This window comes from Garra rufa, chromosome 16 (genome assembly GCF_049309525.1).
Source record: "Garra rufa chromosome 16, GarRuf1.0, whole genome shotgun sequence".
NCBI lineage: Eukaryota > Metazoa > Chordata > Actinopteri > Cypriniformes > Cyprinidae > Garra > Garra rufa.
The window spans coordinates 4,680,756-4,706,551 of NC_133376.1; the positions used below are offsets into that span (position 1 = coordinate 4,680,756).

At 39.9% G+C, this 25,796-nt stretch overlaps 1 protein-coding gene across 1 annotated transcript in view; it reads left to right on the forward strand.

Moving 5' to 3' along the window:
* Window positions 1-312: 312 nt before the first annotated feature.
* Window positions 313-25,796, forward strand: part of tcirg1b (T cell immune regulator 1, ATPase H+ transporting V0 subunit a3b) — a 39,086-nt gene continuing 13,602 nt past the window's right edge. Inside the window, exons 1-13 of the mRNA XM_073820135.1 lie at window positions 313-471; window positions 2,251-2,370; window positions 2,473-2,551; window positions 7,005-7,141; window positions 10,184-10,279; window positions 10,376-10,564; window positions 10,716-10,798; window positions 13,723-13,816; window positions 19,797-20,009; window positions 22,261-22,411; window positions 22,507-22,646; window positions 25,381-25,538; window positions 25,638-25,728. Of these exons, the coding sequence (XP_073676236.1) occupies window positions 2,254-2,370; window positions 2,473-2,551; window positions 7,005-7,141; window positions 10,184-10,279; window positions 10,376-10,564; window positions 10,716-10,798; window positions 13,723-13,816; window positions 19,797-20,009; window positions 22,261-22,411; window positions 22,507-22,646; window positions 25,381-25,538; window positions 25,638-25,728 (1,548 nt within the window). The 5' untranslated portion in view covers window positions 313-471; window positions 2,251-2,253. The remainder of the gene's footprint in view (window positions 472-2,250; window positions 2,371-2,472; window positions 2,552-7,004; window positions 7,142-10,183; window positions 10,280-10,375; window positions 10,565-10,715; window positions 10,799-13,722; window positions 13,817-19,796; window positions 20,010-22,260; window positions 22,412-22,506; window positions 22,647-25,380; window positions 25,539-25,637; window positions 25,729-25,796) is intronic.

The following is a 25,796-nucleotide window of genomic DNA, read 5'->3' on the forward strand; positions in this document are numbered from 1 at the left end:
TAAGGAATTATTTAGGGTCTAAAAACTTCTTTGAATTGGTTAGGTTTAAAAGGTTAAACAAAACAAACAGGATTCATCTTGATGAGTCGCCTAGCGCCCCCTAGAAGAAAAGCAACTTATTTTATTTCGCAAATCACACAAAATTCCGTACATACAAAAAAAAAACACGATGTAAATGATCATACAAAATATGAATTAAAATATATAAATTAACGGCATTCTCTCTCATACAAAGACTCGATGGCCCAATGGAAGCAGCCCTGAAGTTTGTCCGTGGAGTCACGTGATGAGCTGCAGTAACGTGACTGTCTAAAGAAACGGGAAGTTCGTGATTCACTCTCAGTACAGCTGCTACAACTTTATGCTTTCAGGAAGATTCGCCGGTCACTCCGTTAGAAAACATTCATATCCAAAGGATACAAGTGTCTCTTTGTCGGTGTCGGAGCTGCTGTGTCGGTGTTTTATCATCCGGTAAGTTTGCAGGTAGTTGATGTTTCCACTGGTGTTGTCTCTGCTCGTGACATTGTTTGATACATATTCTGCAAATACACTATCTATCATCGTGGTTTTCAGTCAGTTTCGACTCTTTCAGCATTATCTAAACTTTAATCTGAGATTGATCAATCCCCATTGATGAATACCTTTTCCTTAATGCTTTTCGTGAGGTTTTATAGTGCCAGGGAAGCGAAAATGAAACTTTGTTGTGGTATGCACTATGCAAATTAACAGACAGTCAAAAGTATATCAGATAAAATTATATAATATTCATGTTTTTTTTAATAACTTTCCTCATTAAAGTAGCATATCTTGTAATGCAGTGGGATTCCTGTAGAAAGAGGAACTGTGGCTCAGATTTGTATTTTCCTTTATTTCAGCATTCATTAAACTATCATGGGCTTCTGCTGCTTTCAGTATCCAAAGAGTTTGTTAGCAAATATTTTAGTTCTTTTGCAATTATTATGTGTCCTTTTGCTAGTACTAGTAATTAGCTGTCAAAACCTGTGATGATGCATGTGATCAAAGTGAGATCACATGATCTAGATGTCACCTCTCAATATGAACCATCAGTGGTTTTAGAAATACGAATGTATACTGAATATATGAACAGCGCATTTATTTTCTGTTTAATAAGTTTGACCCAAATGTAGAAACTGGGTAGTTGAGAAATGCCACCTTCGTACAGGTTATAGATGGAAGCTTTTCACAATCCTTTTAACCTTTTTTGTTCACTTAAATGGTTTTGCAACGTCATGGATTCATTTGCTTAAAAGTTCAAATATTACATTTGGTCTTTCAATCAAAAACGCAGTTTTTTCATGCACCTATCAAGTTTGAGATTTTGGACTTTTTGGTTTTTCATAAAGTGTTTTTACAGACGAGTAGAAAGGAAACATCCAAAGAACACAGTTAAGTGTTTCTTTTCTAGCACTTTATCTATTTGTGTCAATAGATTTCAATTACAATCCATATTTTTAAATGCTGTTTTCTCAAAATGAGTTTTTTCTTCTACACTGAGCCATAAATCTCCACTTCAGTAGCACTTACACACACCAAACTTTACATTTTTATTCCTGTCTATATCCTGAAGGGTTTTACAGAGGGATTTGTTCATATATAATTTGCTTGATTTTATAAATTTTTTATTCCCCCAAAAATGATTAAAAAAATATAGTGTTTCCTGTCTTTTTTTCTGAATTAAGGAGTGACAAAATTCCCTCTGTAAAATCTTTTGAGTCTAATCTATGCAAATTAGAGCATATTTCATTAAATAATGCCTCATTTGCATATTTAAACCTAACATTTTATAAAACTTGTAATACCAAAAAAAATTGAAATTATCAAAGTAATCAATCAACTGGGTAAGTAAGTTGATAACTATTAGTTAATTTTGGTTTTGCCCTATTCACCTGCAGTGTTTGGCCTTAATAATTATACGAAAAATGTATTGCTTAAAATAGATCATTAATATGTTAAATATATTAAAATAAGTGGTTACAAATATTGATGTAGTTTGACACAGCCTATGTAATCCCTGAGATTTTAGTTATTTTCTGCTTTACTGTAGGTGACATTATGAAACGTGGAAAAGTCCTCAGAGAGGAACACACTCATGCTCACACACTTACTGACTCAAAGCAGAAGTGGAAGTGCTATGTCTGTTCACGTATGAATTATCCAAGTGTGTCCACGTTTCCAGACACAAAAGAACCCATTATTGCAGTTTGATTGTGTGATCTGTGTTTGTTTCAGGTCATGGGATCTTTGTTCCGCAGTGAAGAGGTCTGTCTGGTACAGCTCTTCCTCCAGTCAGGATCTGCTTACAACTGTGTCAGTGAACTGGGAGAGCTGGGAATAGTGGAGTTCAGAGATGTGAGATAATATATGCTATCATTTCTGTTTTTCAGAAACCCTGTGTTTTGTTTATATAGTGTCACAAAGAGGATAATAATGCATGTTTGTTTGAAATCTCAGTTGAATCCAAATGTGAACGCGTTCCAGAGGAAGTTTGTGAACGAGGTTAGGAGATGTGAGGAACTGGAGAAAACCTTTGGTGAGTCTGTCACTCCTCAACTCCTTCATTCCTTCTCTCTCGGTTTCATTATTTCACACATGTTCCTTGTGCATGAGATATCAGTGCACATTATTCCAAAGAGAACAATGTCTTTGGAAAACAATCATCTAAGTCTAAATGTATTTGCTTCCTGCTTTGGAGCAGTTTGTTGGCAGCTATTGTCATTTAGGCCATTAGATTGGGGGAACAAGCTTTCCTGTGTCAAGATTAGTGCTGGGACACCAAAAATACTTTAGAATGAAAAACAGTTACTTTACAATATTTTACAATATCACAGTTTTTACTGTATTTCTAATCAAATAAATGCAACCTAGGTGAGAATAAGAGACTTATAGGGATAGTTCACCCAAATTTGCTGTTAATTTACTCACACCCAAGCCATCCAAGATGTAGTTTTTTTTCTTCAGTAGAATGGGAAAGAAGTTTTTTTTTTTTGTTGAAACTGGTCCTTGGTGATTCATAAAATGCAAGTCATATAAAGGAGCACCAAGTTAATACCCATGGCTCCTTCTGACAATACAGTGTGTGCATAATTATTAGGCATGTTGATATTCTGGTCATTTTTTTATTTCTAAGCACATTTTACCAGTTCCAAACCACATCAATCTTAATAACTACTGTTAATTTTGTACTTAATCAGTTATAAGTGTTATATAATTGTCCATGAAGGCTTCAGGTGAAAACTCAGGTGTGCATAAATATTAGGTTCGTTTTCTTTTACAGATAAAATGAGCCAAAAACGAGATTTAACTTGGCGTGAAAAGTCACAAATAATTAAATGCCCATGAGAAGGATGCAGTACTAATGCAATACTAGAATTTGCAAAGTTAAGGCATGACCATTGGACAGCAAAATGCTCATTTGGTCAGCACAGTCCGAAAAAAAAAGGTGGAGAAGAAAAGACGCATAAGAATTAAGGTGAAGAATTAGATGTGAAGCCATCAGGAACTGCTTAGTCTCCAGTGCCACCATTTTCCAGAACTGCAACCTACCTGGAGTCTCCAGAAGTGCAATGTGTCAGGTTTTCAGAGACTTTGACAAATGACCCTCACTTAATAAGAATAACCAGTGTTGGGGAAAGTTACTTTTAAAAGTAATTACAGTATAGAGTTCCTAAAAAAGTAACTAATTGAATATTTAGTTACTTTTTATGGAAAGTAATGCGTTGCGTTACTTTTGCATTACTTTTTAAATCTGGGCAGGGCTTGCTTGTTTGTTTTTGATATAAAAAGTTCTATTTTTGGCAAATGTAAAAGCCTTTTCACACCAAAAGCCTCAGGCTTAGAGAAAAGTAAATTCACATCTGTACAGTAGACCGCAGAAAAAAAAAGTCAACTCTTCAGCTAAACAAATGTTAGGTTATCTTGAGTAATTTTTGCTTATTAGTATGGATGAATTGGATCATTGAAGGTCGGCAGCAAAGACATCGGATAATAAAATGGGATTAAATACATAAAGGATATTTGTATTATTTAACATATTTAATTATTGCAGGTTTGCGTTGAATTTCACTTTTTATTCATTTTGAGGAATACTGTATCTGTTTTTTTAGTGAGTGAGATTCTTTTTTTGCATGTTTTTCTAGAACTAAAGTAACATCTTACTCACAGTTTCTCTCAACATGGGGACAGGAGAGCTTTTAGTCAATAAATGAGGGGGGAAAGTAACTGGCGTTACTTATTTGAAAAAGTAACTCAGATATGTTCTTGTCAATTAAAAAGTAGTGCGTTACTTTACTAGTTACTTGGGAAAAGTAATATTATTACGTAACTTGCGTTACTTGTAATGTATTACCCCAACACTGAGAATAACGTTCAGAAGCATTGTGAAATACACAAAGACCAGCATCACATTCTCTTGTAGCACTCTTTCAAGGATATATCTTCCAGAATCTGGCAGTAAGTTTTAGGAGTTCATTTTTAGTCCATGTCTGCAAGACAGACTTTTCAGGATAGGAGATTAGGAAGTAAAGGCTAAAAATAAACTCCCGAAACACTGCCATATTCTGAAAGATACATTCTTGAAACAGTGGTACAAGAGGATGTGATGCTGGTTCTTCAAGAGTCACTCTCAACTTATCTGTCTATTAAGCCTATATAAAAAAAAGTGAGGGTCATTTTTTTTTTTTTTAGGATTTTTTTACCCAAGCAAAGTCAAAGTGAGAACCTGACACATTGCACTTCTGGAGACTCCAGGTAGGTTGCAGTTTTGAAAAATGGTGGGACTGGAGACTAAATGGTTTCTGATGTTTTCACACCCTCATTTCTTCATCTTAATTTCTTAATTATTTTGCAGTTAACATCTGTCTTTTCCTCTCCAGCTGTTTTTTCTAAATGGGCTGACCCACCTTTTCATGGGCATGACTTCTCATGACTTTTAAGTCTGAGTTAAATCCCTTTCTCTGGCTCATTTTATCTGTAAAAGAAAACGTACCTAATAATAATGTACCTGAATATAAGGAAATTTTCACTTCCAGCCTTCATGGACAATTATATCTCACCTATAAATGATTAAATACAAAATTAATAGTAGTTATTAAGGTTGATGTGGTTTGGAATTGGTAAGATGTGCTTGGAAAATAAAAAATGGCCAACAGTGTTAGGGGTAATGCATTGCAAGTAACGCAAGTTGTGTAATAAAATTACTTTTTACTAGTAAAGTAACGCATTACTTTTTAATTGACAAGAAAATATCTGAGTTACTTTTTCAAATAAGTATCCATTTATTGATTAAAAGCTCTCCTGTCCCCATGTTGAGAGAAATTGTGAGTAAGATGTTACTTTAGTTCTAGAATAAATGTGAACATGCATTAACTCATCTCACTCACTAAAAAAACAGATACAGTATCCCTCAAAATGAATAAAAACAGTCAAATTCAACGTAAACCTAAATGTAAATTAAATTTAAATAATACAAATATCCTTTATGTATTTAATCACATTTTATTAACCGATGTCTTTGCTGCCGACCTTCGATGATCCAATTCATCCATACTAATAAGAAAAAATTACTCATGATAATCTAACGTTTGTTTTCCTTTTTTTAGTTGACATTTTTTCTTCTGCGGTCAGACGTGAATTTGCTTTTGGTGTGAAAAGGCTTTTACATTTGCCAAAAATAGAACTTTTTATATTAAAAACAAACAAGCAAGCCCTGCCCAGATTTAAAAAAAAGTAACACAAACGTAATGTAACACATTACTTTCCATAAAAAGTAACAAAGTAACGTAATTAGTTACTTTTTTAGGGAGTAACTCAGTATTGTAATGCATTACTTTTAAAAGTAACTTTCCTCAATTCTGATGACCACAATATCAACATGCCTAATAATTATGCACGCACTGTATATTAGAGTTTTATGAACTGGAACGTTCGATCTGTGCAAAAAACTGAACATTATTTACAACATTGCTACCTGTAATCCAGAGCCTCAGGCAACGGGAAAATCCAGATTCTTTTCTGCAAACTAGTTGTTTCAGACAGTTTGTTCAAATGCACTGGTTCAGGTCACTCATTTGCTTACATAATCACACAGTGACATGGTGTGTATGCAAATATATTATAAAAAGCATCCAATAATTATGTAAAACATGGATGTTTTACATGTCTAAAGCGTATAAAGTGAACAAGCTTGTCTTCATCTGCTCACCTTTTTACATTAACAATGCAAAATGTATGTTTAAAATGTTTAGAAAACGCAGTTTTTTTCATGCACCTGTAAAGTTTGGTTTGGTTTTTCATAAAGGTTTTTTTTTTTTTTTTTTTTTTTTTTTCGGACAAGAAAATATCTGAAAGACACTGTTAAGTGTTTCTTTTATAACACTTTATCTATTTGTGTCAATAGATTTCAATTACAGTACAGATTTTTTAAGGCTGTTTTCTCAAAATGAGTTTTTTCTCCTACACTGAGCCATAAATCTCCACTTCAGTAGCACTTACACCAAACTTTTTCAAAAATTTTTATTACTGTCTATATCCTGACAGAGGGATTTGTTCATATATAATTTGCTTGATTTTATACAACATTTTATTCCACCCCCCAAATTAAAAAAAATATATAGTGTTTTCAGTCTGTTCTGTTTTTTTCCGAATTATGGAGTGACAAAATGAGTTACCCAAAATTCCCTCTATAAAAATATTTCACTCTAATATGTCAAAAAAAAATTAAACAAGAATTTTGAAACTGACTTCATCCAGTGTTTAGATTTTTGAACTAGAAATGTATGCAAATTAGCACATATTTCATTACATAATGCCTGATTTGCATATTTAAACTTAACATTTTAGAAAAATTGTAATACAAAAAAGTTTGCAATTGTTACTGTAATCAATCAGCTGGGTAAGTAAGGTGATAACTATTAGTTAATTTTTTATTACCCTGTTCACCTGCAGTGTCTCGCCTTAAAGGTTTTTAAACAGTCACTTTGTTCCAGTGTTTTTGGAGCATGAGATTGTTCGCAGTCTCTCCCAGACACTGCAGCCCCCTATACCAACCCCTCCGGCTCCTCAGCCCAGAGACCTCCTCACCATTGAGGAGGAGAGTGAGCGCTTGGCCCGAGAGCTCCGGGAGGTTTGTAACTTAGTGTGTTTTTTTCAGCGGGATTGTGTTACATTATTTCTGCTTGTTTAAAAACAAAAACTCCAAACTGAGCCGATTTGCTTTTTTGTTCTTAATTTGCTTTCTTGAAGGGATAGTTTATCCAGATTTGAAAATCCTGTCATCATTTACTCACCCACATGTTGTTCCAAACCTGTATATAGTTCTTTCTTCTGTTAAGAAGAAAAAAGATATTTTGAAATATGTGGGTAATCAAACAGTTGTTGACTTACATAGTATGAAAAAAAAAAAAAAAAAACTATGGAAATCAGTGGGGACCAGAAAGTTGTTACCAACATTCTTCAAAATAATTTAATTCCTGTTTAATGGAAGAAAGAAAATCATACAGATTTAGAACAACTTGAGGGTGATTAAATGATGGCAAAGTTTTCATTTTAGGTGAAAATCCCTTTAAAGTCCACTTCTAGAACAAAAATTTACAGATGATGAACTCACCCCCCTTGTCATCCAAGATGTTCATGTCTTTCTTTCTTCAGTCGATATGAAATTATGTTGCTTGAAGAAAACATTTCAGAAATTATCTCCATATAATGGACTTAAAAAGTGCCCCCAAATTTGAACTTCCAAAATGCAGTTTAAATGCAGCATCAAATGGCTCTAAACGATCCCAGCTGATGAAGAAATGTCCTATCTAGTAAAACGATTGGTCATTTTCGAAACAAATTGGCAATTTATATACTTTTTAACCTCAAATGCTCGTCTTATCTGATTCTGCGTTGTAAGGGGAAGATTCAATCCATCGAAGTCAGGTTTACTGAAGAAAATAGTTTGCAGTTTCATCAGCAGAAGTCAGCTTCAACACTCTCGATGGAGTTCGTAGGCCGCTCTGCGTACATGTTCAAAACACCAGTACTTATACTCTAACAAAGGTTGCTAATTATGTCAATGCATAGGTTAGGAAGATCCTGATTGGTCAAAAACCTAGATAACTTAGAAAATCTCCACATATGGACGTCAGCTCAAGCCTATCTACAAGCGACAAAAGGCGACAAAAGATCAGGGGTCAGACACAACAGGTCTCTCCAGAAGCCTCTTTCTGACCGAGACAACAACAGATGACGAACTTCTCCAGGATAGTCTTCTCATCTGAACTCAAAGACAGATACTGACACATGCAGACACACAAAAACATTATCTTCTGTTCAAGGTGGCCTAGCTCTGGCAAGACACTTTATCAGTATGGTTAGTTATACACATATACTATGCAGTCCGCCTCTTAGAAGGTAGAAACGGAATCAAACATGACTCACTTTAATGTCTATCAGGAAAACATGAACATTGATATCACAGATGTCCTGATCACTTGCTGATGACGTAAGCAGGAGGGTCACCCTGACTTCCTGTGACATGACATCTTGACTCTGGAAAAAGACAGAACTCAGGCAAAAAGGATACTGTCGCACATTTCATTCTTACCATAGTCTATAACTACTAATATATGTTTTACCTGCTAACTCTATTCAATCATAAAACAACCTAGAAGGTTACTAATAACACGAGAAATAATAATTATTATCATAATTATTATGGAGTTCAAGCTCAATCCAGAATTCCACTCCTTCGGCGTGAACACTTTTTGTTTATTTATTTATTTTTCCGGCCAATGCAGTTAGGGTATGTCAAAAAACTCCCATCTCATTTTCGTCCCCAACTTCAAAATTGTCCTTAATTGCTGCAGAAGTACCGACCCAGTGTTTACCGTTGTATGTTGTCCGTTTACAATAACATTACGTTGTTCACGACTGCTGCGTGCATGTGGTGCTGTGTTCAACTTCAGATTTATAATGTAAAATTTTAAATGTGAAATTAAAAAAAATTTCAATTCAAAAATTTAATTTTAAAATTAAAAAAAAAATGAAAAACTTGTTAAAATTTTAAAATTTTAAACATTTGTAAAAAATTTTAAATTTAAAATGGTGAAAGACCGTATGAGAAGAGAGTGTGGCATCAACACTGCAAAGATAAGTTCGTCTCACTACTTTTAACGAAGATGATTGTGTGTTGAGCATCTGCGACTTTTAGTTTCATTTTAACAGTTTGCATGTCGGCTTGCTGAAGATATTCAGCTACTCATCCACGGCAATACCCTATAGCCTATAAAACGCTCTCACACGTCTGCTATTTAAATATTTTTGGAGAAGTAAAATTTGCAGATGCAGTTTCGTCTGGAATGTGGCCCAGACCACCTCCTGAAGTGGTGAATTTAAATCCATCTCGAAAGCGTTTCAGAGGGCATTTACACCTGGTCTTTTCGTAATCGATAGATATCCGATCAGAGAAAAGGCATGGAGTGACCGGGTGTAAACAAAGCACCCTGTGGGTGAAAGCCGAAATAAGTAAATGCCATTTTTATACTAAAATATTCGTTTATTTTAAATTGTATTTGTGATTTTTTTTTTTTTTATATAAACCAGAATTGAAAAATGTGCATGTTTTTCATTCATGCATTCACCTTTATTTTTTATATTGCAAAACGATTGATCATTTTTGAAACAAATTGACAATTTATATACTTTTTAACCTCAAAGTCTGCGTGAACCCGTCTTGTTTTCTTCTTCAACGTCAAAATCAACCTACATCTGTTTTACTTTTTATCTGTAAAGGGCATTTGATCTACTTTGCATGTTCAAGCTGCATTTAAACTGCATTTTGGAAGCTCAAACTTGGGGGCACCATTTAAGTCCATTATATGGAGATAATTTTTTTAAATGTTTTCCTCAAGAAACATGATTTCTTATTGACTGAAAAAAGAAAGACATGAACATCTTGGATGACAAGGGGGTGAGTAAATTATCTTTACATTTTTGTTCTGGAAGTGGACTTCTCCTTTTAACTGTAAATGTTTTTCAGTGCACTCCTATACCAGTATCTAATCACATTTACATTGTCATTATTTCCATACTAGTCCATCACATTAGTGTTGTTTATTAAATATTGTGAAAGTTGATTCATATTGTCTTTAATGCTGTCAGTTTGTGGCTTTACACATGGCAGGTGTCCAGGAACAGAGACAGTCTGCGGTCTCAGTATACTCAGCTGTTTCAGTACAGAGGGGTTTTAAAACAGACACATTCACTCACGGCCTCACAGGTAGGAACTGCACTTTAATGTCACAATACATTCACTTCCTTCTTTTACACATAAGCATCTGTCTGGTTCATAAATGCACATGTTTATGTTTCATAGGCTCCACTGGTCTCATTCGAGCCAATGGGTCTGGCAGAGAACAGACAGGACGTCAGGCTGAGCTTCGTGGCCGGTGTAGTTCATCCATGGAAAGTGCATGCCTTTGAGAGGCTGCTATGGCGTGCTTGTCGTGGTTACATCATTGTGGACTTTCATGAGATGGAAGAAAAACTCGAACATCCTGATTCTGTAAGACTTAAGTCATTAAAAAATGTTGTATAACCGAAAGGTTGATGTACCTGTAAGTTGGGTCGAATGTACAGGATTATAGTGTTTTTATTAGATTGTAGGAACATGAGCAGTTTTTTGTTGATGAGGCATTCTGGTTGTTTCTCCTCAGGGTGAGGAGGTGCAATGGACTGTGTTTTTGATCTCGTTCTGGGGAGATCAAATCGGTCAGAAAGTGAAGAAGATCTGTGACTGGTAGGTGATATAGATTTGATGGTTTTGGAGGATGGTCACTGTGTGATTTGCATGCTGGAGATCTCATGAATGAATCCTAGAAAAGTCATAGATTAGTTGATTTAATTATATAAATTATATTTAAAATTTCAGTAACACTTCACAAAAAGGTGTCATTTGAGAACATTAGTTAATGTTAGGGATGCACTGAATGCTCTTTCGGTGTTTGTCCGAATAAGCAAAAAGGCATAATAAATTATACCCAACAATGACATGACGTGAACAAATAGAGGAGCACACTAATGCAGCAAACATGTGGGCAGTGTGGAAGCATTTAAAACTGTCAGAGAAAGACGCAAAAATCATCACAAGCACCGACAGCGAGAGACCGTTTAGTGTCGCATCGCATGTCTTCCATGAGAAGAGAAAGGGCTGGTTGTTGCTGGTTACTGTATGATGACTGAAATCACCAAATGGCCTTAAACCATTAGAAAATAAACTACAGAACGTTATGTTGTCTAATACACGCACAAACTGTATTTATTCTGTCAGCGCTGCACAAGCTCCTTAGCCAGGGTTCAAAGTCCAAAGCGCGAGGAAAATCTGTGTGATGAGAATCATTCATAAATCTGCTGCTGTCAGCAAAAAGTAGCACTGAGGTCTTCTTGTGAGTTTCTGCCAGAATAAAAGTCAACATTCATAAATGTTAGTATTGTAATTTTACTGTTGTTCTGTAAAAAGAATAAAAAAGCAAGACAAAAATAATCATACCAATCATTACAACAGCTCTATTAATACATTTATTATCACATTCTCCTTTGCTCAGTAAGGCTGCATTTATTTGTACATTAAAAACACATGCCTGATTCAAGAAGGGGGTCTTAAGAATGGCCAAAGAATATTATTTTACTAACTTATTAATTTTAAGTTAAATTGTGCTTTGTTGGTAGGCTATAATGTCTACTAGAGTGTAAAAAATGTTCAGTGTTAAGTGATTTTTTTTTTTTTTTTGAAAACAAGACAAAACTGTAAAAAGCACATTTTGGCTATTTAATTTATGCAATTGTGAAAAAATGGCAAAATACATTAGGTTTAATTTTGTTTAGCTTCGGCCAAGAATTTTCATGTTGGTGCATCTCTAGGTAATGTTTTAACTAACATGAATGGACAACAAACAATGCATTTATTACACTAATCTTTGTAAATGTTATTTAAGTTTTGGTATTGTGCTAGTAATCCTATTGGCATATTTTGCATGCTAATGATATGAATATATCCATTGACGTGATTGGTTATTGAATTTTGTGATGTAGCAAAAAAAGGGCCGTTTCAAACCACATTTCTGGGACAGCCTTTGAGATTCCACAGTTTTAAGGAGAAAATACTAAGCAGTGGTGTTATTGTTTGTTCATGTTAGTTCACAGTGTGTTCTGGGCCTCTTCAGTCATTTTTGACCGAAAAATTGTATGTTTTGAAATTTTAAAAATTGTAGCTTCATCGGAATGAGATGACACTTAATGACTTTTGTTGCATTAGCTATGTAAGCACAAAAAAATCACTGACATGATTTGGAAATGTTAAAAGGTCAAAAAAAAAAATAGTCACATTTGGCTCCTTCACAGTCAAAAATGACCGACATAGGAAATGAATAGGAAATACAAAAATTAGAGAATCTTTTGGTGGTACAAATCAGCCACTGTGCTGAAAAAAGGTGTTCAGCAATCAAGCAATTTTAATGTAAAAAATAAATAATTAAATACAAAAAAATGTATTAATTCTAGTGGAAAAAATGTTCATTAAAATGGTATAAATCAGTGTTGTTTTCGTCAACGATGACGATGACGAAATCATTTCGTTGACGTCACGCCACTTTTTTTCATGACGATAACGAGACGATGACGAGATAAAAATGGCTCATTGATGACTAAAACATGACGAGACGTGTGTGAGTTTTCATTGACGAGACGAGAATAGACGAAAATGTTAGTGGATGGTCCGTCAGACGTTTAAAATGCATGACATTTCTGCTTATTGTGCATGCCAATTAAAACCGGAAAATATCTGCCGCTATGGCAAGCCGTTTTAGCATTAAATACTCTTTGACATACTAGTATGGCAAGCCGTTTTAGCATTCCATCCTTGTTTGTCTTTTATGTTTTAAAACATTCCTTCATTATTGTAATTATTGGTGAAAATAGTCGATCCGGAAGCTCACATTGTGTTGAACTATAGATCTGCTATTTTCAGAACTTAACTGACACTACCCAACAGCAAAATACATAGGCTACTGACCTACATTAATTTGTTAAAAGACTACTTTTTCCCCTTTTTTTGACTAAAACTAGACTAAAACCTTTTTGACTTTTCGTCGACTAAAATTGGACTAAAACTATCACATATAGAAGTGACTAAAATTTGACTAAAACTAATAACCATTTTAGTCCAAAAGACTAAGACTAAGACTAAATCTAAGATGGTTGTCAAAAACAACACTGGTATAAATATTGCATTATCATTAAAAACTCCTAAAAATTCTAATATTCACAAAATATTATTTAACAAAAATGTATTTCATAGATTTTTTGAAGAAAAAAAAAAAAACTTTTTAAGTCTTTGGTCACTTTTGACCACGAATGTTAACAAACACAACTTGTTATTTTTAATGATGTGTTAGTACATGCTGAAATGAACATTTAACTAAGATTAATAAATGCTGTAGAAGTATTGTTGATTCTTAGTTCTGATGTTAACTAATAAAACTTATTGTAAAGTGTTACCAAATTTTCTTATCCAGTCATCTACAACAGAACATTTTTTCCAGTTTTTTGATCAGTCTGTGACAGCGGACTGGACTGATGTATGGTCTGAAAATGAATCTGTTAACCGCTGCAATGTACAACTTCCTTTTTATTCAGTTTTTTGCTTTTTTTTTAATGTACACACAGCTTCCACACACAAACGTTCCCCTACCCTGAGAACCAGGCAGAGAGAGAGGAAACTCTTAATGGCCTCAGAGGAAGAATCGAGGACATCAAATCAGTAAATATAATCCATCTTAGCCAACACATCTTTCATTTTTTCACTTCCACATTGTAAACATTTGAAACTGCAGATACATAGCTCATGGGATGATAACAACTGGCGAGAAAGAGCGTGTTCTATTTTATTTCCATAAGAGTAGCTGTGTAAATCGATTTGACCGAATTGATTGAAAAACCAGCTCAAAACAACAGTTCCCTTTCGATACTTTCACTCGTACTGCGTCTGTAAAGACGCTATGGGAAAAGCTCCTTTTCTCCTGAGACTGAAGCATTTCAATAACGCAGTGTAACTGCACGGCCATTGGTTCGTGCAGTGTTAAAGAAACGAACCAATGGCTCGGCAGCGGAGATGCACAAACCTATGGCGATGATTCGCGCCCGATCGCGCCAAAAGGGGCGGAGCATCTGGCTATATAAGCGAGCATTTCGCCATAGGGAACTCAGATCCTTCTTCTTCAGCGACGACTTCTGATCTTCGCAGAGACTGACTACGCAGACTTCGCTCAAGCAAGCCTCTTCTTCGCCGTTGACGAGCCTCGCAGCGGATCTTCACTGTTCGGCGGATTGACGCTCCGGAGCTGATTCCCTGCTGCTATCCGGCGAATATCTAAAAGAGCAAATTAGAGCAAATTTCTACGGCGTTGTTCCAAATGCCACGGCGTTTTTGTCGCTCGTGCAGAGCCCCTCTGCACGCCGCTGACACTCACGCTGAGTGCGTCTCGTGCCTGGGTCACGCCCACGCTGAGGCTGCGCTCAATGAGACGGAATGTTCCCACTGCGGGAATATGAGTCTCACTTCCCTCCGCTCGCGGCTAGCTTTCTTTTCAGAGAGCGACGCCGCTTCTCGCGCCCTCCCGCTTACTTCCTCGCAAGAGCCTGCTAGGAAGAAGCAGCGGGGCAGGAGATCTAAGAGCGCGGTGACAGGCGAGCTCACGCCGGCTCAGACCCCGCGTGCCTCGCCTTCACCACACGGAGAGGAATCGCCAGTTCTCTTCCTGCATCCTGACCAGCGTCCCTCTGCGGCTGCGAGCGATCTGGTCTCCTTCGGAGGAAGTGAATGCGAGGATGACAGCATGTCATTGGCCGCATCTGACGCAGAGGAGTTGTCGGGCTCTTCCCATGACCCCGCCCCCTTGCCGTCTGCGCAATCCAGCGCCGCCAGCGCCGGTATGGACGCCGAACTGTTCCGCGTCCTATCTAAAGCTGTTGAGGAGCTGGATCTTCAATGGTCTCCCCCCGAGGAGCCATCTAGGAGCCGGCTGGATGAATGGTTCCTGCCGGGGCGCCGCCAGGCCCCTCGTCAGCGAGCTTCACCATTCTTCCCCGAAGTCCACGACGAAATATCTAAGTCCTGGCGTGCTCCATACTCCGCCCGCCTTCATACTTCCTCTTCTGCTGCCCTCACCACGGTCGATGGCGCTGAGGAAAAGGGCTACGAGAAGCTGCCCCCGCTGGACGAGTCAGTTGCTGCGCACCTTTGCCCGCCCACCGCTATCGGTTGGAAGGCGAGGGCGTCTCACCCGTCTAAGCCTTGCAGGACGACCTCTACCCTCGCTGGACGAGCGTATTCGTCTGCTGGACAGGCAGCTTCAGCGCTTCACTCTATGGCGGTACTCCAGGTGTACCAAGCAAAGCTCCTCCGCGGTCTGGACGAGTTGAACCTGGACGATTCCCCGCTCAGAGAGATACGTAGCGCTACGGATTTGGCGTTACGCGCCACGAAGATGACGGCTCAGGCGATCGGGCGATCGATGGCCAGTTTAGTGGTGCTGGAGCGCCACTTGTGGCTTAACTTGACGGAGATCAAGGACGCGGATAAGGTCGCCTTCCTTGACTCCCCCATCTCGCCGACCGGCCTGTTCAGCCCAGCTGTCGAGGGTTTCGCGGAGCGCTTCACCGCGGCACAGAAATCGTCCCAAGCTATGCGACATTTCCTGCCCAAACGCTCGAGCTCTGCAACGGCTCCTAGTCGCCCCAAGCCGGCGCCGACTCAGCAGCCTGCGAAAGCCACGCCCCCAGCTGCACAACCAGCGCCTCAGACGGAGCTCCGTCCTCGGTCACGCCCAGCCAAGCGCTTTCCCTTCCCTAAGCGTCAGGGACCTCGGCCAAGAGTGGTGCTGGACCAGGCGCCGCCAGCGTCTTCCTGATCTCAACAGCAGGAAGAGGGAGGGGTCAAGTCTCGCAGCAGCCGGACCAGCCCCCAAAGTGCCTCTTTTAAGCCCTTCTACACTCCGTTCTGTTCCGAGTGTAAGGGAACTCATGTTTGTAAAAAATGTAGCTGTAACTCACGGGCCCTTTATATCAGCGCCCTTACAGCAAACCGCTGTGATAGCGGGAAAAATAAAAAACAAACATTTTCAAGAAAAGAGCAAATTTCCTCTTCCAATGCTTTCAGACAGCATACAGCTGTGCGAACCATTGCAGCCCCTAGCGACACGATCCGCGGCATGGCAAGCCATCCCCGGAGTGTCAAAATGGGTTTTGGGTATAATAGAACGAGGCTATGTACTCCAGTTCGCTCGAAGACCTCCTCGCTTTCATGGTGTGATCACCACCTCAGTTCGCAGCAAAGACGCAGACGTCTTGCGATTGGAGGTAAAGAATCTGTTGGCCAAGGGCGCCGTGGAAACGGTCCCCCCAACACAGAGCGAGTCAGGTTCTTACAGCCGTTACTTCCTCGTTCCAAAGAAGGATGGCGGTCTACGCCCCATCCTCGACCTCAGACAGCTGAATCGCGCCCTCATGAGACGGCCGTTCAGAATGCTTACACTAAAACAGATCCTCTCGCAGATACGCAAAGGGGACTGGTTTTGTTCACTAGATCTGAAGGATGCATACTTCCACATTCAGATCGCCCCCCATCACAGGCAATTCTTGAGATTCGCCTTCGAGGGAGTGGCATATCAATATACAGTCCTTCCGTTCGGACTGTCGTTAGCCCCTCGCACGTTTACAAAGTGCATGGACGCAGCACTTTCCCCTCTGAGACAGATGGGAATCCGCGTCCTGAACTATCTGGACGACTGGCTCATCCTAGCCCAGTCAGAAAGCGAGCTAACACACCACAGAGCCTTAATCCTCAGCCACTTAGAGTGCCTAGGACTCAAGGTCAATTTTGCCAAGAGCGTGCTGTCTCCCAGCCAACGCATTGCGTTCCTGGGAGCAGTTTTCGACTCACGTCAAATGAAGGCAGCAGTTGCGCCGCAGAGAGCCCAAGCCATTCGCAGGCTCGCGGCTTCCTTCAAAATAAGAGCCCTTCGCCCTCTCAAGGTTTTTCAGAAGATGCTCGGCCTTATGGCCTCAGCATCTCCAGTACTTCAGTTGGGTCTGCTTCAAATGCGCCCCCTGCAGTTCTGGTTGAAACCAAAGGTTCCTCCTCAAGCGTGGCGTTTGGGACGCCAGCGCATCAAGGTAGATCGGGCCTGTATAGCAGCCCTGGCTCCTTGGAGGTGCGCTCAATGGATGGAACAGGGCGTTCCCCTGGACTTGGTGGTCAGAAGGAAAGCGGTCTCGACAGACGCCTCCAACTTAGGTTGGGGGGCGCTGTGCGACGGCCAGCCTGCTTTCGGCCTATGGTCGAAAGCGGAGAGTCGCCTTCACATCAACTGCTTGGAAATGCTAGCAGTGTGTTTAGGCCTTCACACCCTTCTACCTGCGCTGAAGGGTCACCATGTCTTAGTCCGTTCGGACAGCATGACAGTGGTGTCCTTCATAAATCACCAAGGGGGCCTCTCGTCGAGACGTCTATTTACGATGGTAGAACGTCTCCTGAAATGGGCTCAGCTGCACTTCCGCTCTCTAAGAGCGACGCATGTGCCAGGCAAACTGAACCAGGGAGCAGACATGTTGTCTCGGAGCAACGTCTCCTCAGACGAATGGACGCTTCACCCTCACACGGTTCAGCAAATATGGGCTGTCTTTGGCAGGGCGCGAGTAGATCTTTTCGCCTCAAAAGACAATCATCACTGCCCAATTTATTTTTCGAAGGAACAGGACGCATTGACCCAAGAATGGCCCAATCTCCTGTTATACGCATTCCCTCCTATCGCTCTGCTGCCACAGGTCATCAGGCGAGTGCGGGAACAGAAACTCAAAGTCCTGTTAGTGGCTCCATTCTGGCAGAACCAGCATTGGTTTCCAGATCTTCCCAGGCTGCTCTCAAGAGCACCATGGGCCGTGCCACTGAGACGAGATCTCTTAACACAGGCGAACAGAACGATTTGGCACCCCCAACCGGAATTGTGGGCGCTGCACGTTTGGGCTCTAGACGGGAGCCTTTAAGTCTCCCTGAGTCGGTTTTGAGTACTATTTCACAAGCTAGAGCACCCTCTACGAGGCGGCTCTACGATCTCAAGTGGTCTGTCTTTTCCGCCTGGTGTTCCACCCGCGGTACGGACCCAATTTTATGTGACATATCTGTGATATTGTCCTTCTTGCAAGAGCTGTTGGATAAGGGGAGATCCCCTTCCACGCTCAAGGTCTATGTTGCAGCTATGGCGGTATTCCATGACCTTGTAAACGGTCAATCTGTGGGAAGGAACGACTTGGTCGTTCGTTTCTTAAAGGGGTCAAGGCGGATTAATCCCCCTCGCCCCATCACGGTTCCGTCTTGGGACTTACCCACAGTGTTGAGGGCCCTGAAGGGCCCTCCCTTCGAACCGCTTCAGTCCATAGGCCTTCGCCCCCTGACGTTGAAGACTGCCCTGCTATTGGCATTAGCATCAGTCAAACGCATGGGTGATTTACAGGCGCTCTCTGTGAGCCCCGTTTGCTTGGAATTCGGGCCAAATGACTCTAAGGTCATCCTGAAGCCAAAGCATGGGTATGTTCCCAAAAGTCTCTCTACACCCTTTAGAGACCAGATTATTTCCCTTTTGGCTCTTCCTCCTACGGAGCAAGACCAGGGATTTAACCCTCTCTGCCCTGTCAGGGCTCTGAGATGTTATATAGAGCGTTCTGCCCCTTTTAGGCAGTCAGAACAGCTGTTTGTATGTTTTGGTGGCCGCACCAAGGGGTGTTCGGTCACAAAACAGAGATTATCCAAATGGATTGTGGAAGCCATCACGCTGGCTTACTCCTCTTTGGGCCTACAATGTCCCATGGGAGTAAGGGCCCATTCGACGAGGGGCATCGCCTCGTCTTGGGCGTGGTCTAGTGGGGTTTCCATTGCAGAGATTTGTGCGGCGGCAGGCTGGGCCTCACCGTCCACATTTGCTAGATTTTATAACTTGGACGTTCCAGTCTTACAGACTCGGGTCCTTTCCACATAGTGGTATGTGTTACCAGTATGTTATATGTAGTGCGTCTTGGCCTCTGTGGAGCTCCAAGTGTACTTATTCCTTGGAACGGATGTTTATCAGGCTATCTGATCGAACAAATTGGCCCTTATTAGCCCTTTAGTGCTAGGGTCATGTTAGTCGTTCCTCTACCTTAAGCACGGCGGGATTGTACTGGTTCCCCATAGCGTCTTTACAGACGCAGTACGAGTGAAAGTATCGAAAGGGAACGTACTCGGTTACTTTCGTAACCTCGGTTCCCTGAGATACGGGAACGAGTACTGCGTTGCTGGCCGTGCTAGGTAGCTGCACGACTCAGTCGTCGCTTCAGTCGAAGTACCTGAGTTCCCTATGGCGAAATGCTCGCTTATATAGCCAGATGCTCCGCCCCTTTTGGCGCGATCGGGCGCGAATCATCGCCATAGGTTTGTGCATCTCCGCTGCCGAGCCATTGGTTCGTTTCTTTAACACTGCACGAACCAATGGCCGTGCAGTTACACTGCGTTATTGAAATGCTTCAGTCTCAGGAGAAAAGGAGCTTTTCCCATAGCGTCTTTACAGACGCAGTACTCGTTCCCGTATCTCAGGGAACCGAGGTTACGAAAGTAACCGAGTACGTTACTCTCTGTTGCTGTAAACCATAAACAACCATCCTGGCTCTGAGCTTCCTCTCCGTCTGTCTGTGTTTCTCCGTGGCTGTAGGTCATGGGTGAGACGGAGCAGTATATGCAGCAGTTGCTGGTGCGAGCGCTGGCCCGTCTGCCCGAGTGGATTGTGCAGGTTCAGAAGTGTAAAGCTGTGCAGACAGTGCTGAATCTCTGCAGCCCATCCGTCACTGATAAGTGCCTGATCGCAGAAGCCTGGTGCCCCGTCAGCCAGCTGCCCGCCCTGCAGAGCGCCCTGAGAGAGGGAGGGGTGAGTATCCACTGTCACAACACCTCTGTGCCTTCAGGAAGAGGTTAAAGTTGTACTAACAGGGCTCTACGCTTACTTTTCTTTTTAGAAGCAGTCAAATTTTCAGGAGCACATTCTAAACAATAATAAAAAAAAATCTGATTAAAAAGTGCCTTCCTATAAAGGTGATATTTGACTCCTTACACTGATTTACATGGGAATTTTGTTTTTACCTTTGTAATGGCATTTTTTAACTTTATTAAAAGTGTGTAATCTTTGATGTCAATTTTTTCAATTATATTTTTTAAGCGTTTGAAAATTTCTAATTGCACATAAACAACAGAACAAGAGCAAGTAGGATAAAAATAAGTTACCAATCAAATGAAATCAGTATTAACAAAATTAATTTGTACTGCAAAGGAGGGACAGAAGAACACAAAAGGCTCAGTGGTGGCATGAGTGCAGTCAAATTCATAAATTCATGTTGAGATGAATGTTTTAAATATAAAATTTTAAATACAGAAATATAAAATGATTTAAATAACTGAAAAGATACTTTAAAAATGAAACTAAATTTGCCAGCAGGCTGATTTATTCAGGAATAAAGGTGACTGTCTTTATGAATGGGAAATTGAATCATTTCACTAGATTTGTTTAAAACACACATTCATTCATAAACTAAACACTGCTGTGTTTGAAAGGAGATGTGCAGCAGCTCAGTTGTGGCTTGTTTCAGACTATTTTTGACGATGAAATAGAGCAAAATCAGGCAATAGTGTTATAGTCAGACAATGCAAGTCACTTAATAATAACTTCTTGTTTATTTATCTGTTGTATTAAATCAATATCTCATTTACAAACTCCCTTAAAAATTATTAAAAGTAGTCAATCATCTTAGTTCATCGCAATCTCACATAGTTAATTTATAATCAACAAAGCTCTCTACACTGCACTATCAAGCTCTTATTTACACTCTCTCTACACTTTATGAAAGGATTCATGAGATATGTCTGTGATACATTACTCAACGCTGCAAAAACACATTGAAGCCTTTGAAGCTTCCCTGAGCGCAAACACAAATATGCTGATCGGGTCAGACGCACTGCTGCTCCTAAATGTTTTTTCATAGTCACACGCAGTAGTTTTCAGTCGCAAATGCGAGTAAAATGGTCACATTTTTTTACAGTCCTGACTAACGGATATGCTTGAAATTGAATACTAGTGTACTGCATTCTGCACAGTATATTCTGCATACTATTTTTATTGTCTCACCATTTTTGGATTTTAGAATTAGCTGTTGATATCAAGTCATGTTGAGCACATTTTATTGTGAGATGCAATAATCCACAGGCTGTGCTTTAAGTATGTAATAGATAAAAAACCTAATAAAACAGGACTTGATCTCATCCAGAGGACATGATATCATTGTCATGTGATGTGACCCCAGATAATGATAATGAGCAAATAAGTCATGATAGAACAGGGCTCGAAATTAACCTTTTTACTTGGTAGCACTGGTGCTCCCAACTTCGAAAAGTTAGGAGCACCTAAAAAAATTTAGGAGCACCTAATTTCTTTTTAGTAATGTGCCAAACTTGATTCTTCATGGCCAATTCTGATTGCAGATGTTTTATAAGCAAATGGGCTAATTCTGAAAGCCTTTTTTATATATTTATATGAGTAAATATGAGTATTTATATGAGTACATGAACAAAATGTTTATTTTATCTACTATAGGTAGAGCCATTTAAATTAGAGGCAACCACTGCATTTTTAAACAATCTACAGTATAAACAACAAAAAATAAACCACACTTCTTTCGTCGTGTATAGACAATAAATGCAGGCATGATCAAAGTAGGCTACTCTTTCAATATTCCAAGTGCAAATAGAGACCGAATTTTTCAAGCATGATACGGAGCTATAGACACAACTTATTATAGACCACATACTAATAACAGCCTGTCACTGTATCAGCTCACAGCAGTCTGTGCAGTAGTTAGGCTAGCAAAAGTTTTGTAAAGAAATTAAACCATGTCACACCCCCACAATTTCTAGCACTCGCACATATGCTCCCAAATACATTTTGAGATCGCGCAGATTAAATTTTGGGAGCATATGCGACCAAAACGGTCGCAATTTCGAGCCCTGTAGAAGGAAAAAAAAATGTCACCAATTAACCTATCTTGAATGGGTTTGAATTGACAAGGATGTGGGGAGAACAGGAAGGCCTCCTGTCTCAGTAATATGTAAAACCTGTCTTTGTCTCTCAGAGGAAGAGCGGCAGTAGTGTGGACTCGTTCTACAACCGCTTGCCAGCCACCACGTCTCCCCCCACACTCTTCCCCACCAACGCCTTCACTGCAGGTTTCCAGAACATAGTGGATGCTTATGGAGTGGCGAGCTACAGGGAGATGAACCCAGGTGATGCACACACACTACTGACTATCATTAGTTTGAAAGAAGCGTAACTTCATTCTCATGAATCTTTTACTCTGTCTGTTTTCGCTCATCTGTAGCTATCTACACCATCATCACATTTCCCTTCCTGTTTGCTGTCATGTTCGGGGACGTTGGACACGGACTTCTGATGACACTGGCAGCTCTCTGGATGGTTCTGGAGGAGAAGGATCCAAAAATGAGAAAAAATACTAACGAAGTAAAAATATGACACATGCACGCATTTTTTTTTTGTTTTGTTTTGTTTTGTTTTGGGGCAGCCGTGGCCTAATGGTTAGAGAGTAGGACTTGTAACCCAAAGGTTGCAGGTTCGAGTCTCAGGTCCAGCAGGGATTGTAGGTGGGGGGAGTGAATAACCAGCACTCTCTTCACCCTCAATACCACAACTGAGGTGAGTCCCTTGAGCAAGGCACCGTACCTCCAACTGCTCCCCGGGCGCCACAGCAATGGCTGCCCACTGCTCCGGGTGTGTGTTCATGGTGTGTGTGTGTTCACTACTGTGTGTGTGTGTGTGCACTTGGATGGGTTAAATGCAGAACACAAATTCCTAGTATGGATCACCATACTTGGCCTCACTTCACCTCCTTTCCTTTCCTCCTTTCCTTAAACAACGGGTGTTTTCAATACCAGGATTTTTAACTTAGGTACAATACCTTCAGGGTTTGAAATTAACAATCAGCTGTGGCCAATTTGGCGGGTAACTTTAATTTGTGTATGTTCACTCATTAATTTATTGGCGAAGTTCATGCAATCCAAATCTGAGCAGGTTTAGCGCAAATACTGAACTCATGAGACATCATGCCATTATGGAGTATATTGCTAAAAGCAAACAAAGCACTCCTACAGAAATGCACGCATTCATGACTATATGATGAAGTCAGGTTAGACCAGTTTAGAGCGTGTGCGCATTTAGAGTGCGTTCTATCACTGCATGAATCAGTCTATTAATATGCATTAAGAACGACCACATAATTCAATAAAATATATTTGTATCATTTCATATAGTTAATATCACACAAAGAGTGCAGTAAACAATAAGAGACTTACGTACGTTATAGACACCATATTTCGCCAACAAAAATCCCAGACACAGCCACACCACTGTTTCGCATCTCAGAGCAACATTCCTGAATGATTCAACCGTTTAAATGATTCGCTTCAATCGCAATGAATCACTTATTAACACTGACTTACTACCATCTACTGGTGGTTTTAATTTCAAATTTAAAGTTTCTTTTTCATTTTTAAACTAATTTCAAATATCAGTATTCAGCGTTTTATGTTTAAAATATCAAAACATTATTTATGCATTTGTAACTGCAGGTTAAAGCATTCCTTGTCCCTCTGGGCTTCATTAAATAGTGTGTAAATACATCTGCCAAATTGGCTGGTGAGTGGAAAAGTTCATTTCAATCCCTGAATACCTTATATAATAAAAATATTAATATTCAATAACACAGTGATAAAAATTGTTGCAATGTTGAGGGCGCAAAATCTAAGTCTAAGTTAAGACAATATTGTGTTGTGTTTTAGATCAAACATGAGTGAGTGCTACATGGACAGATGAGATATTTCCATAAAAAATATTCTGCCAGAAAAATTGTGAGCTTTATGAGATTGTAGTGTTGTATTGATTGATGTAAAACATGTTGAAGATTAGCAGATAGGCTGTCGGTTTCTGTTTATTCAGTGTAGTAAAGCCTCTCCGCCATCGACTTCCATTAAAAAAAATGGCCTATGGTCTCCTTTCCTACGAACTGCCAGACCGGATACGTTAGCATTAGCCGTTGTGCTTTTTCAGCTAATGGTTGCAGGCCTTGCCTTCCAGTGGCTTTGGTAGTACTAGTCCTAATTAAACTCTCCTGAACTGGCTAATCAAGTCTTCAGGATTACAAGGCCTGCATTCCACTTCGCATTTAGACACACACTCACATACTTCCCTAAGCACTTCCCCTCTGTGAAATCCCTGCCACCATTTTAAAGTGCGTTCCACTTTATGAAGTATATGAGGGAAGTTTACATGTACAGACCCTCAACACTGCAATTTTGATACAACTAATGTACAGGCAGCTCCATATACCGCACTGCAACATGATTGTGACTTCCACCCCAAACAACTCTTATATCAATTATTCAATTATTAATTGCATTAATTAACTAAATTAATGCAGTTACATCAGTTATTATTTAAACATTTATAACAGCCCACATATTCCTATATACATATACAGATTAAACAAATTCATAAGGGGGAAAAATGCGAATAATAAACTCCATAGTGGATTGTAAGTGGTCAAGCACTTAAGGGCCAGTCACACTACACTTATTATTCCATAGACTTTAATTCAGTGAGCGGAAAAGCAAGCTCATGCAAAGAAATTTCACATTCGGCTGCATTCCGAAGTTCAAGTTTGGTGAACTCTGACCTGCGAATTCGTGTCATGTAACACCGTGTGACCAAGGGAAGATTGATACATCTGGGAATGAATTAAAAGAACATACATTTAAAAATGCAGCGCTGCAGGAAAGTGGAATAGATGATATGTTTTTACATTTTGGATTTATTATTATTTTTTATGTAATGAATTTAAGTTTTTAAAAAACCTCAAAGTCAAATGTGACTATGGCTTTAGGATGTTCCAATTTAGCCCATTGCAAAGGTTCATCATGCAACGTAATCAATTATGTACAAGACGAGGGGCAGTTCGCAAGGAAAGGGCATAAAAAAGTGGAACGCAGCCCAGAAACTTCCAAGCAGGTGTGCTGGATACTCCTACTTTAGGTGTTTGAAACAACAGGTTTGCACAAATAATCATCGTCCACAAAAATCTTGGATATTATGCAAATTTAAAAAAATAAAGCACAACTGCTGCATATTGTACAGTATTTTTTTTATGCATGTACTGATTACTTGTGTGTCTCTTGTGTGTCAGATATGGCAGATGATGTTTGGAGGCCGATATCTCATTTTGTTGATGGGGCTGTTTTCTATCTATACTGGAGCCATATACAACGAGTGTTTCAGCAGGGGCCTCAGCACCTTCTCATCAGGATGGCACGTCCGGCCCAATGCAGAATACTACAACTGGACGTACGACACACACACACACACAAACAAACACACATCCATCATATGGCTAGATATCTTGCATATGAAGTTCTGAAAGTTTCTCTTGGTCTCTGTGCGTAGTGAGGAGACCTTCAGAAGTAATCAGTATCTGTCGCTGGACCCCAATGTCACAGGCGTTTTCACTGGTCCTTATCCTTTTGGCATTGATCCCGTAAGTCTGCATAACCTTTTCTGTTTTTATTTGTTTTGCTGGTTCGACCCAAGAGTAATACTTCTCCT